The 13,677-nt window shown below is 39.1% G+C and overlaps 1 protein-coding gene across 2 annotated transcripts in view; it reads left to right on the top strand.

Annotated features, from left to right (window-relative positions):
- The first annotated feature begins 6,343 nt into the window (after nucleotides 1–6,343).
- Nucleotides 6,344–13,677, top strand: part of robo4 (roundabout, axon guidance receptor, homolog 4 (Drosophila)) — a 42,117-nt gene continuing 34,783 nt past the window's right edge. The window contains exon 1 of one of the 2 annotated variants that reach the window (XM_049591490.1): nucleotides 6,344–6,792. In XM_049591490.1, the coding sequence (XP_049447447.1) occupies nucleotides 6,594–6,792 (199 nt within the window). In that variant the 5' untranslated portion in view covers nucleotides 6,344–6,593. Of the gene's footprint in view, nucleotides 6,793–12,004; nucleotides 12,315–13,677 lie in introns of those variants that run through there. The other variant, XM_049591491.1, reaches the window with a different exon arrangement.

The following is a 13,677-nucleotide window of genomic DNA, read 5'->3' as shown; positions in this document are numbered from 1 at the left end:
ATTCAGTGTTTTTACTGGTTTAAATCACCTTATCTGTTTGCTTTGAAGAGGTAAAGACCTCTGTGGATAATCTGACCCGCAGTAAAAACCTCCTGGACAATGGAATTCTAACCAGGAGAAGTTTCAGCTGGTGGCAATCTGCAGTCCTCACTGCTACATGTCAGTAAATCCCCCTAAACTGTACACACTTAACCTTTAAGGTCTCTTCTGTACAAAATCCCCTCATTATGGTTCTCTGATTCCTTGCTGAGAGGCAGAGGAGAGATAGTAACACAAAAAGAAAACTTTGTACTAAAATCATTGTAACTTGGAAGAACAGGTTGCAGGCATTTCTGGACCAAAGTGAGAGTGCCATTTCTTCAGCATGTTGATGCGGAAGCTTTAGGGTGGTTCTTAAGTCATCTCCTCAGTCTTCCTCCTCACTTGATAAGGGCCTTGTTACGATGTCAAAAGTTTGAGGTACGATGTTGGCAAAAATCCTGTAACAAGACTTGCTCACCAGGTTCCAACCTGCACTTCCTGGCTGATTGGTCATACCAATTCCTTTACTTGGCCTGGGACTCAGCAGGTTCTCACACATCATCACAAAGGAGATGATGTTCATACTTTTGGCTGAGTCAGCCTCCTCCTTCATCCCTGCTGTGCACATCCAGAGGGCCTCTGACATGATGGGTGTAAATCAGCTCAAATGGTGAAAACCCAGTTGAGCTCTGGGGAACCTCACAATCAGTGAACAGTGACAACAGCAGCCACTTCCGGTCCCTTTCTGATTTTGAGACAAATATTTTCAATGTGACATCTTCTTTAGAAATGCCTACCTGGCTGAAAAACCTTAGCGTGGCTGTAGCTACTTAGCTGTTGCCTGAGTGACTCCCTTTACTTTTGCTAGATATGACAAGGCTAATATGTTCAAATGGTGTAAAAATAACAGTGAGTGGGAAAAATGTCAGTATTTCATCATTTGTGTGAATTTTTCTCATAATGAGCGAATTCTTGAGTTATGGCCAAAAATGTGTTTTATGATTGTTTTTGACCTAGACATTTGATCTTTGGCCACCACTTTCTAATCAGTTCATCCTTGAGTCAAAGCGGATGTTTGTGTCAAGTTTCAAGAAATTCCCTCAAGGCGTTCCTGAGATATCTTACTGATGATACAGACTGATGGACAGACAACCCGAAAACAAACAGCCGGGGGTGTCACTGGTGGGGAGGCTTAAAAATGAAAAACAAAATAAAACAGGGGTGACCTCCAGCTCACCTGGCAGAGCATGTGCCCCATATAGGCTGAGCCTTTGCAGGGGCCTGAGCTCAATTCCAACCTATGGCCCTTTGCTGCCTGCCACCCCCACTCTTTCTCCCACATTTCCTGTCTCTCTTCAGCTTTACTGTCACTGTTACTGTGTTAAAATATTTCTTCCACATACTCCTTCATTTCACCAGGCTCTCTTGAAGCTCAAATAGTTCATGAAATAAAACTTGTTAACAGCAGACATTTTGGTTTGTTGTAGTAGGAAAGGCACAGGTGTAACTGATAACATTAAAATTGACTGTATTCCAGTTAGATGATCTAGTCTGGGTCCGGGTAATATTCATGCTGGCTCACTGTCATGGTTAACTGGGACATTTGATAGAACTGAGCCACCGTCAAAAAAATTTGTGTCACCTTTGTTTCATGAAAAAAGGTCTATTGTTAATCCTTAACATACTGGTACTATAGTGTTACGAGCTTCAAACTTCAAGTAGTATAGCTTCAAGTTACAGATTCTACAAGAGCATTCACCTTTTTATAGGAAATATTTTGACCTGTCAAGCACAAAGGTAATAAAAACATTAATAATGCTTGCATTCAGTTGAGGTCTGCCAGGTCCAAAGACCTTTTTAACAGTGGACATTTTGATGTGTCCCAGTGGGAAAAGAGCAGGTGACGAATCAACTATTAAAATAATCATTTTTTCATAGGAAAGTACTATAAAAGCAGTGGTGTAGTGGAGGGTATACACAGGTATACGGGGTGTACCCACATCTTTTTCTGGCCATTTACAGTATACCCACCTATCAGCCAAAAAGCCATCAGAATATATAGGAGAGTATGCCCACTTCTTCCTGTGTAACTTACCCATCTACCAAGTAGTACATTCACCTCATCAGCTACCACTACACCGCTGTATAAAAGTACCCCAAAATACTCTTATTACAGCTTCTTATGTTCAAATATTGGCAGCTTTACACACTCTCCCATGACAGTGAACTAAAACCCTTTGGCGTGAGTACGAAACAAGACATTAGATTACATAATTTTGGGGTTTGGGAGAGACAAACCGACATTTTTCAACATTTTAACACATTTTTCAATAAAAAAATTAGTCGACTAATCGAAGAAATAATCGACAGATTAATCGACAATGAAAATAATCGTTAGTTGCAGCCCTGTGTAAATCATAAAACAAATGATGGCTATATTCCATTTATGTGATTCAAAGTAAAGCAAAACTTGATTTATACAGTACATTTCACTGCAGCTGGAAGCTGCTGCACAACATGTGAGCTACCACAAAAGTGCCACAAACCCTATGTGAGCAGTGTAAAGATAAAATATTGACATAAGTTAACACAGTTAAAACAGACACATAAATAATACATGTGAGTTAAAGTTAAAGAGTTAAGGTTTCATGGTCGACGTGGTAGTTTTCATGCTGACTCACTGTCACACTGTCCTGGTTTACTGGGACTCTGAGCTATTATTAATGCCATTAGTAACAGCTGTGCTTTTCTTACAAGGTAAAATGTGTGAAGGAAGTGAAAAAGGCCCATTGTGTATGCTGATTCACTGACATGGATCACAAATACACCTACACAGAACAGAGTAATCATTATTGTATACCTCTGCTTTTCCTGCTTTTATAAGTTAAATGGCCTGCCGTGTTAAGGTCTGTTGCTGCATACTACAGTGAACAATGAGTAAACTGCACTTCACAGCATCAGCACCATTAGAGCCATTTCCTTTCTATGGTGAACCTGAATAAATATTGCTACCTCCCTTTAAACAATGCATTTTTATTAGGCTACACATAATCTGAATGGATGCTGTAGTCCATACAAAATAACTTGTCAGGGAACTACAATATTTGGAGCTGTTAGTGCAAAACATTGTAAATATGCAATTTCAGTTAACAGCTACTAGCCTAGGCCAGGGGTCAGCAATCACGTTAAAGCCTGGTTTTAATTTTTGACAGGTAAGGTAGAAATACATTTTTCAGTATTTTTAGTTTCTTTATTTTATTTCATGTAAGAATAAATTTAAGGTATAAAACAGTTTGACCTCAAGTTACATCAGCTTACTGTATGGTAATACTTACTCGGGAAATAAATGACACATATATGCAGATGTATGTTCTTTGTTGCACTGTGAGACAAGATTTAATTTATTGATTGATCTTCAACACGTGGGTGGCCTCCTACATTTAAGGTTGCATGAAAACACTGTACAAATCTGTCTTGTTCAATCAGACTAAAGTCATCAAATTTCAAGTTTGTTTGAATGATGGCGATGTTTAATTTAAGTCAACAATATTATTTATCTGTGTTATCTGTCTGTTTTATTAACGTTTTGAAAATATATTAGACTTTATTTCAGCACTATCTGCTGTTCAAACAGCCTGATGAGAATGAGACACAGCGGATTGCGTAGTATATTCAACCCAATCATCAGAATAAAAGTTTGCATTGTATGTGTCTGCAAAACATGCATACATTTACTTTATTATGCAGCAGATACATTTCAACAACGCTGTGGCTACAGGTCAGGTTTAGGCACAAGTCTGCTTAGTTATGATTGGGGAAAGATCATGTTTTTGCTTAAAATACCCATTTTTTGCAGCAATTTCATGTCTTGGAGCAGTGAGTGTCTGTGCCACTATCCACACAGGCAATGCAGTGATGTCACTTAAAAACATCCACATTTGGTGCCTAAAAAGCTTATGGAAACACAGCAATGACTCTAAAAAACAGCCAGTTTTGCTGTTTGTTGGTCTCCAACAGTGGTCTGTAGTGGTTTGCAGTTTGTCAGGCATCTTGCCTAAGTAACACACCATCCATCATCCCCTCCACCCAATGACCAAGTCAGCTCACATGCTATGTCACTGTAGAAAGCTAATATGATATGTATGAAACGTGCAAACATAATGTATTTGTGGTTTGCAAAAACATTGGGCTGCAGTTTGAGATGTTATGAGGTAATTCATATTGGGCTTTAAATGAGCCATATATTAACATTGTTATCTTGTCTTTGGTGGTCAAATATTTTTTTGGAGGGCCTGATTTGGCCCACAGGCCATTATTTGCCAACTACTGACCAAGGCTATAGAATGGTCAGCTGGATCTGTTTTGCACATGTCTGCCTCAACAAGGCAAGGTATTGACCTCATTAGTACTTTCACAATCTGACATACCATCTGTGGGTCCTCGTAAGGTGAGTTTTTTGATGATAACAATATGTAAACAACTGTTGTATTTGCCGTTGTTTAAGTAGTTTACTTATTCGACTTATTGTTTCGAAAGCTACACTCCTTGCGGTTCAATTGATGCTGACCATTTCAAGATACAGTAACCACAGAAGGCTCTATAAACACTTCTGTCAGACAAAAAGGAAACAAAGAAACAGTTATAAACTCACCTATTATATGTTATGATGATCCACAGATCTATTATATACCAAAAAAATGCTGCTTATGCAGTCTTTATACACTTTCAAAGGTCCAGATGATCTAAATCCAGTGAAATATTTGGTCCAAACACATTATTACATCCATAAACATAAATAAACTGTTGTTGCATCATTTCAAATGTTTATATTTCTCTTCTTACTGTATGCCATAACTCCCGATTGCAGTGAATATGCTGACTAATCACTATCACAATGGCAGCTGGACTCTGACCTTTTGATTGACACCTCACTTGAGCCAACAGGAGCTTTCGTGCTCTGCTTATGGGCATCGATAGCCAAGGAGGGGACTCAGTGACAGAAGCACTTACAGTGGTTCTGAGTGTCAGGGGAAAATAACTCTCATTAAATGAGACCATGCATGTACATGTACAAGGAAATGGAGCAGGAACAGCTTTCAGTTTACTTTTGGTTTGCCTTGAATAGGCATTTTAGGTGAATTTTACAGGACTGGTCATTATGGTAAAGAGTGTAAAGATGTTCTAAAAATCAGTCCCCAGTCAAGTCAGAAATTGATCATATCTTTGTTTCTAATCGGTTCTGTAGTGGAATTCTTCATTTCCAGATTGTTGTTGACTGTTGTTTTCGCATAGTGATGTGCACAGCAGTTGTGCATGAAGTGCAACGAGAGTGTTATAAATTTATTTTTTAAATATAATAAAAGACTGAATACATGAACACAACCAAAAGACCCTGAGTATACAAGAAGGTGTGACAGAAAAATGGCCAGAGCCTCAAACTCCACAGTGTTTTGTATGGAACCTCATTTGTGTTTGTTAACAGGCAGATAAACCGTAGACCAAATCAGAAGTGTAATTTCTGTACACTCTGGGAGTCCACTCAAACCAGACAAACTGACTGTGTTTGAAATTAAAGCAGAACATTCTGACAAGGTTGACTTGGTTTTCTCCTTATGAGCGAGCCAAGATGATGTATGAGACTCATACTGTGCAGACAGGCAGCTACAAATTTGCTTGGCTAGTTGACTGGTGGGAGGTTGGGTAGTGAGTGGGGGGGCTTGAGTTGTCACATTGCAGTGAAAGAAAGAGAAGCCTTTGTATCCATTTTGTCTTTTTGGAAGTGGCTGTATGTCAAAAGAAACATTATTCTGCTCTGATCATTTGCATCTCATCATGTGAACACAAAAATAAAAAACTTATAATTGCAATATGCGCAGAGGAAGGAAAAGTTTATAGTTACGACAAATTAAGGTACCAACATCATATCTTTTCTTTTTTCAGATATGATTTAAGTTTAAGTTAAATATTGTCAGAATGATCAAAGCAGACATTTCATTATTCAACTTATGCAGTGCTCTAAATATTCAAAAACTGTTGTGCTGCATTTGATTAGCCACATGGTAGACATTTGATTAATGGAACTTAACTGACTTGAGAAAACAGGCCTCTCTGTGTTACCTCCCCCTTATTTCAACCTCCTCCTCCCCTAGACTGAGCCTTGTTTTCTGCCCCCACCATATCCCATGAATGAATGGCACAGATGTTGTTGGACAAGACAGTACCCCTTGGTCCCCTCTCCCTCACTACTCGCTCAGCATGAGGTCTGAAACTTGTTTTTTGATCATTGTTTCCCCCCAAGTTCTCCCTCCATGGGAGAAAAAAAGGACCCAAAGAGGAGGGAGATGGGGAGACCAGGAGCAGCCAAATTAAAGAGGGAGGGAAGAGGAGCACACAGCCATGCTTTAGGATTATGAAGGAAACATACTGTTTAACTATCTCTGTGTAGGACAGGTCACATGTTGAATGTTTGTGGAGCGCCACAGTAGGGAGATCACAATTATCTCAGGGTATGGACGGCACAGTGGAGCTGCAGTAGAGGTTTGGGTCTTGCATCCAGGAAGTGTTGACTGAAGATGCGGGTCAGTGCGTGGCTGCTCTGGGTGTCCTGGTTCTACACCTGGGCAGAGTACACACAGAGGTGCAAGTGCCAAGACATCTGTCCAACGGAGTCAGGATTGGACAAGAGGTCAAAGAGCCGGTTCAAGGAGCATGTTCGTCACGGTGCCGGACACCAGCACACGCCTCACAGGAGCAGGCCACACCGAAAAAAAGGTAACTCACACAACTTTTCAGATTGGAGGCACACAACTCTGACATCCTGCATCTTGCTGCAGATGAACTGAGGTGCTGTCATGCAAGGTCTGTGCATTTAGGTATAAAAACTACTAACTTAATTATAGATAGATTTTGAATGTATTTCTCTAGTTAAGATCAGCTAAGGATTCTGACCATGTAGGAAATCATTTTAAAATATAAATAACTTCCATATTATTTGGTGCCCCACAGATGCCACTGCTAACAGTTACGGTCATAAACCGAGCTAGCACATTGGATGAAAGTGACAGAATACAATAATGATCCTAAATATTACATCAAAAATGTGTTATATGGGCTATGCATGAACACATAAATATTAACCTAATTCATACTATGTGAACATCTAATGTATTCAACTATGTATGTGACTGCAGATTTCTAAAAAAATAAATAAATATAAACTTAGAGTTACAAGATAAAGATATCTAACTGTGAACTGACATTTTAAGACAACTTAAAAAAAAAGAACACTTTTTTATTTGTAAGCGCCTTTCAAGTCACCCAAAGACACTTTACAACACCAGATAAGACAGTCAGCACATCATTGAAGATAACAACAAAGATAATAAACAATAATGATCATAACAAAGAACAACAACAATAATGCATACAGATAAAAAGAGTAATGTATGTGTCATGTAATGTAAAATGCTTAAATTTCCCTTTAGTTTTGGTGCCATCACCAAATCATGCTTTGTATGTAAAATGGAAAATGATCTGCTCACTTCTAGAGGTTTAATTGCAAAGACAATGCAGTGTGCAAATCTTTTAGACACTAGACGTAGGTTGCAGAGATGGTTTATTCATCAAATTGATTCGATTTTGGAAACTGTAATTGTGATGGAATGCAATCAAAGTGTGTCTGAAAGAAAAACTTACTGCTTACATAAAGATAAAGAGTTTGCTGTCATCCCCAGTCTTTCATTCTTTCTGTTAGGTTGAGTCGCTAAGGAAAGAGGCACGGCGTGTAACAACACAGAATACATTTTTGTTAAAACTAGCCCGAAGCGGTCATTCATGTTGACAGCGATTGTTGATTCCTTTACAAAACACACTTGAATTACACTCAGAATTTACTCTGAAGTCACTTTTTATCACATTCCTCACTATAACTGACACTTTCTTTCTTTTTCTTATTCCATCCCGCCCTCTACGCCCGCTCCAATACCTCTCCTGACCTTTGGTCTACAGCCTGAAAGAGGTTCCTTCCCTCGGCACATCTCAGCCCAGCACCATTCCCATGGGTTGTGTTTAGCCAGAACTCATCCTTCATCCTCTCTAAACCTTTTGTTGCAGGCTGAAAGCTGGCCGATGCCGGGGCCATCAAGCCCGAGTTGTTGGATCAATATAAACATCCATCACTTAGCCCCGGGCCTTTCTGAGCCTCACAATGAACAGCTCACTAAACAATACTTCATTTATGTGAGCCATTGGAAGGAATGAACTAGTGGTAGTTCACTTATTTCTGGGTCGCCCTCGCTTTGCCGTGATGGAACTTGGAAGTAATTCAGCACCTGGAGTGTCACTAATTCTTCTGAAGTTTACATTTGAGCTTAATTGCATTCCTTTTTATACTTTATACCACCTTAGTACCTCCATTTACTTTGTGTATTTTTTTTTAATCCTGCTTTAAATATTGTGGAATAAGTGTGGAGTTGGGACACAAATCCAGTGCTTTTATGTACAAAGTTCAAGTAAAATTCTTTCCAATTCAGTGACTTTGGCTACCAAAACAAACGGCTTACTTACAGTTGAAACAGTTTGTGGACTCATTGCATTAGTGAGAGATACATAATTTCCTTCTATTGTTTGGGAGACACTGAACTTCCGGCTTCCTAGTAGTGTTGATGGAGTTGATGCCACAAACTGTCAAAAACAAACACCCAACATGGGACGGTGGCTTATGTTTAGAGAGTAAAAATGAATATACAGTATTCACTACAGCAAATTGAATTTAGTTGTAAGCCACGAAAAAAAAACTGAGGCACACTCAGAGTCTCCTGTGGGATTTCAGGGTAGGAAGTTTGTGTTTGGTGGAACATCTGTTAAGGAAGCGAATGAGTTTTCCATTGTTTCCAGAAAATATATCACAATATTTTCAATATTTTTTTCCAATTTCATTGTCTCATGTTATGCTTCAAGCAACACAATAGATTAAGTTTTCAAGTGAGGAATGATGACCTGGGTCCTCAGAGGTTAACAGCACGTTTATCGGAGTGGTTAAAGCAGTAGTTCCCAACTGGTGGGTTGTGGCCCATAAGTGGGTCCCGGGCCCATTCTGAATGGACCAAGTGACTCACGAAAGAGTCATGTTTGTAACATGCAATCTTTATTTTGAAATTGTGAATTTCTAACACAGAGCTTTTATTTTGAAGTGCTGTTTCCTGCTGTAGAGTGAGTGACTAATAGACTGTTACTTAGCAAACTGGCTTGAAGACATGACCAAATGAAAATATGATGCTAAAGATTAAACTGTGTGGACCTGGAGCTAACGACTAAGGAAAAATCTGGACCCCATAGCTGGACCAGTTGGGAACCACTGGGATCTATACAGTGAATTGAAAGTGAATTGAAATAATTTACAATGTTGAAGTCATTCAAGTTATACAAACGAGCCAGAATATCAAAAGCTTAAAAAAAAACCCAAAGCCTGATGCAAGTGTTATTTTGATCCATTGTCTTACTCCAATTCAATTCTTCAATTCATTTTAATTCAATTCAATTCAATTCAATTCAATTCAATTCAATTCAGTTTCATTTATAGAGCTCAACATCACAATTTACAAGTTACAATTTACCTGAGAGGGTTTTACAGCATACTATGCCCTCTGTCAGATATTGCTATTGCTATTTATCAGGGCTGTAGTCAACCAATGAAAATCTTGGTCGACTGAAGTCGTACATAATCTTCAACTCATTGATTAGTCGTGGGGAAAAAAAAATCTGCACGTTATTTTTACTTCTGCCATGGTGTGTTTGTGTCACTCTGCACCTCCAACACAGTAGTCGGCGGTGGAGGACTCTGTTGAGTGCTGAAAAGTTTAGTTGCTTCTAAACATACATTAAATATGGCTTAATAGAGACAATTTCAAACACAAGTATGCAAATTGGCTTCACTATAAATCGCAGCATCGACAGACAAACACTTGTCGTTATCTGGACACATTTCCCCCACCAATACAACATGCTAATGTTATTAGCACAAGCCTATGGCCTTTTACATTGTGTAAATTAGCCTAGCTACTGCCGACCTTTCCCTCTTCTCATATAAAACCAGGGACAACAGCAACATGTAACAAAGGTAACGGCACTCAATTTGGCTCCATTACAACTCACAAGATTCGCTGACAAAACAACTGTCTTATACTATACATGTTTTCCAAGCAAATACAACTTGCTAACGTTATTAGCACCAGCCTATGGCATTTTACATTGTATAAATTAGCCTAGCGGCTAGAGATCTTTCCCTTGTCTCATATTATGTTAAAGCCAGGGACAACAGCAACATTTAACAAAGGTAACGGCACTCAATTTGGCTTCATTACAACTCACAACATTCACTAACAAAACAACTGTCACATGCTAATGTTATTAGCACCAGCCTATGGCGTTTTACATTGCATAAATTAGCCTAGCGACAAGCAGAGATTTCCTCTGTTCATATGAAGCCAGGATCGCACACAAGACTTAAAATGCTATTTTAGTGGGGGCTTTACTGTCTTCACAATTTATTGTTTCTTTTCTGTGAAATAAATACAAGCTTCGTTTCCACTGAGGGAAAAGGTGTCAGGATACAGAAACAGACAGGAGGTCTGCGTCACCGAGATGCTGAGAGTTAGGGCCGTTTCATAGTCGATGCAAAGGCACACAGACCCGAACGTACTGGGATGCATTGGGACGCATTGGCCACCATGATGCTTGCTTGCGTCTCAAAATGTGTTGTCCATTTTTTTGATACGCAACGCAACGACCATGCGTTGCCAGGGGGTGATAATGCAAATGACGTACTTGAAATTAACCACTTTTTGTTATTCACAGAAGAAGCAGGTATGACAGATGGCGGTGAGGAGGAAAAACTTTGCGAACTCATACGGGCACACCCCCATTTATATGACAGTTCTAGTGCCCTGCACTCTAATAAAATAGCAGTAGAAAATGCGTGGAAAGATATAGCCATGGCAATGGGAAAGAGCATCGAAACAGTAAAAAAAAATTGGAAGAACGTGAGGGACAAATTTGGACGTGCACACAAGAAGTGGAAGAAGGCCTGCAAAAGTGGTGCGGGGCAGATGGGTTTTGGGTACCCTCCGATTTTGAAGCAGCTAAGCTGGATGAATAAACACATCAAACATAGGACTACTGAGTCCAATTTTTCGGTATGTAGACTACAGTAATCAGTCAGTAGTACAAGGTGTGGTGTGTGTGTGTGTGTGTGTGTGTGTGTGTGTGGACTGTGGAGAGAGAGCGAGAGAGAGAATGTATGATTGACGTAGGCCGAGGCTAGCCTCTATGCACTTTATCAGATTTCACCCGGAATGTACCAGTGACTCTGCTACCCCCTATTGCGCGAGCGATGTATTGCATTTCAGGTGTCGCCCACGTCGCTTGCGTTCATATGAAAAGAAATGCGTTACTCACTTACCTGACTGAATAAAGGTTTATATATGCAGTTGACATTGTGTGTACAGAACAGACTACCATTTTAAAATTACAGTATAGACAATCCATACAGGACAGAATGATACATAGGGAGAGACAGAGAGAACAAGACCAAGAAAGACAGGCAGAGAGGTTGAGAGAGACAGAGAGGTGTACAGGAACCATAATAACAATAGAAATATGACTAATTATAACAGTAGTATATGATAGTATTATACTGATATATGGTTTCATATATTTGTAATGATAATAATCATATGTGTATAATAATAGTAGAAATGTGGCTTGTAGACTAATAATAGCAGTAGCAGTGGGCATCAAGCAGGCCATCCTGTTATACTGTTCTTGCTTCTGTCACCTCACAGGTTGTCATGGACCCTCTCCAGCAACAATCATATATATGTGAATAATCTAAAAATGCCTTGGTGAAAGCTTTGAAATCTTTGTGGCCCCATGAAGTGTATGTATGTGTCAACATCGATTTTATTTTGAAAACCCATCTGACAGGAAGCGTAACGTCACCGCGCTACCTTGATGTCGGTGCGATGTCAGAGTGCATGGGATGAAGTTGGCGCTGATGTTGACTGTGGGATTTAACAAGGAAAGTCGGAGGTTAAATTTAAAATGTTGAAGTAACAAACAAAAGAGCGGATACGTTGGCTGATGAAAGCAGGTTGGTTAGTTAGTAACAAAACAATCAAACCTTATTTATTAGCTGGTGCGAGAACTTTCTCTGTGACAGCTCACGGCGCTGTTAACGATGAACAGGAGTGTTTTCATGCGCGTAGTGGCATCAGTGTTTGGCGTCCTGCTGTCAGGTAAGTACATTTGAATTTCGGAATCATTCATGTGATAGATACAGTATAATAATACTTCACTGACATGCTTAGAATGTGTTAGTTTAAAATCCTGAATCAAAGACATTTAGGCCTATTAAAAAGACAGTACCTGCTGATTCTGTGAAGTTCTGTGTCTTCCAGTGGTGGTAACCATATATTAGGGTTGTAATATTTACGTAAGTATTACATGTTGTTATTGCTGCTGTCAGGTAGTAAATAAAAACTATACACTAGTAGATTATCAAGAAGAACTAAAACAGTTGGTTTCACTCTGGTTGCAAGCTGCCAATAAAGCTAAATTAGATTTTTAAAGTTTCCTTTGCCCAGAAACTGAAAAATAACCTACATATGAGCCAACATTAGAACTCCAACATTAATACACTATTTTTGAACACTCAAAAAATCACACTTACAGTATCTCTCCTTTATATCCTTCTAATTGAGCCCTATTTGGGTAAAATCTGTTTTATCTTTCCCCTCACAACTAGCAATTATTTATTCTTATTGATTAATCTGAGATTCTTTTCTCCATTTACTGATAAATCATATGGTGTATAAAATGTCCATTACAATTTCTTAAAGCCCAAGTTGACATGTTTGATCTGAGTTATGCACTAAGCCCTATGACACTTAATGTTTTGACCATGACACACTGATGTTTTGGCTTCATCTTCCTTTGACTCTTTCAGTGACAGTGGGGTGTAACAGGCTCTTGGTATTTCCGGCTATAGTGAATGAATGAAAAGATGAAGGGCCTTTTTGTTGATTGCCCATTTAAGACAGCCAAATATATTTGGTCAGACTAGGATTATCTGTTAGATTTAGGTGTAAAACAGTGCAACCTTTTTCAGATAATTACAAACGTTTGCAGCTCATGACCATCCTCAGAATTTTGATTTTATTTTTATGTATTTTTTATTTTACTCTTATTTTGTAAGAATAGCCAGCATGCAATGTGCAGTTTTAAGGCTTTATAAACATTTCTTTGTGTGTGTCTGAGACAGGATGTGGCATCTGTGAGGGTTCAACTAGTTCTTCCAAATCTTTCTAACTTCAGTGGCATGTTTGACATGGAGTGACTGCACCACAAGTTTTAGAATTTTCTTTTTGTTTGCAAAAAAAAAAGTAAAAAAAAAAAAAAATCATAAAATTCCTGCAGTGTCTTTTGTTCTGTTGCGGATATGCCGTTGATGGGGGAGTTCCAGTATGCTTTTGTTAGGGTTGATGTTCCTGAGACCCTTGAGCTTCCTCTCCTGTCAGGAAGCTGATCACAGTCTCCCCATTTCCTTCAGTGTGGTCATCCAACTCCATGGGAAGTTCAAACAATGGCATTCCACCACTG

This window comes from Epinephelus fuscoguttatus, linkage group LG12, assembly GCF_011397635.1.
Source record: "Epinephelus fuscoguttatus linkage group LG12, E.fuscoguttatus.final_Chr_v1".
In the NCBI taxonomy this organism is placed as follows: domain Eukaryota; kingdom Metazoa; phylum Chordata; class Actinopteri; order Perciformes; family Serranidae; genus Epinephelus; species Epinephelus fuscoguttatus.
Note: the sequence above shows the minus strand (reverse complement) of the source record. Positions and strands in the feature narration are given on the sequence as shown.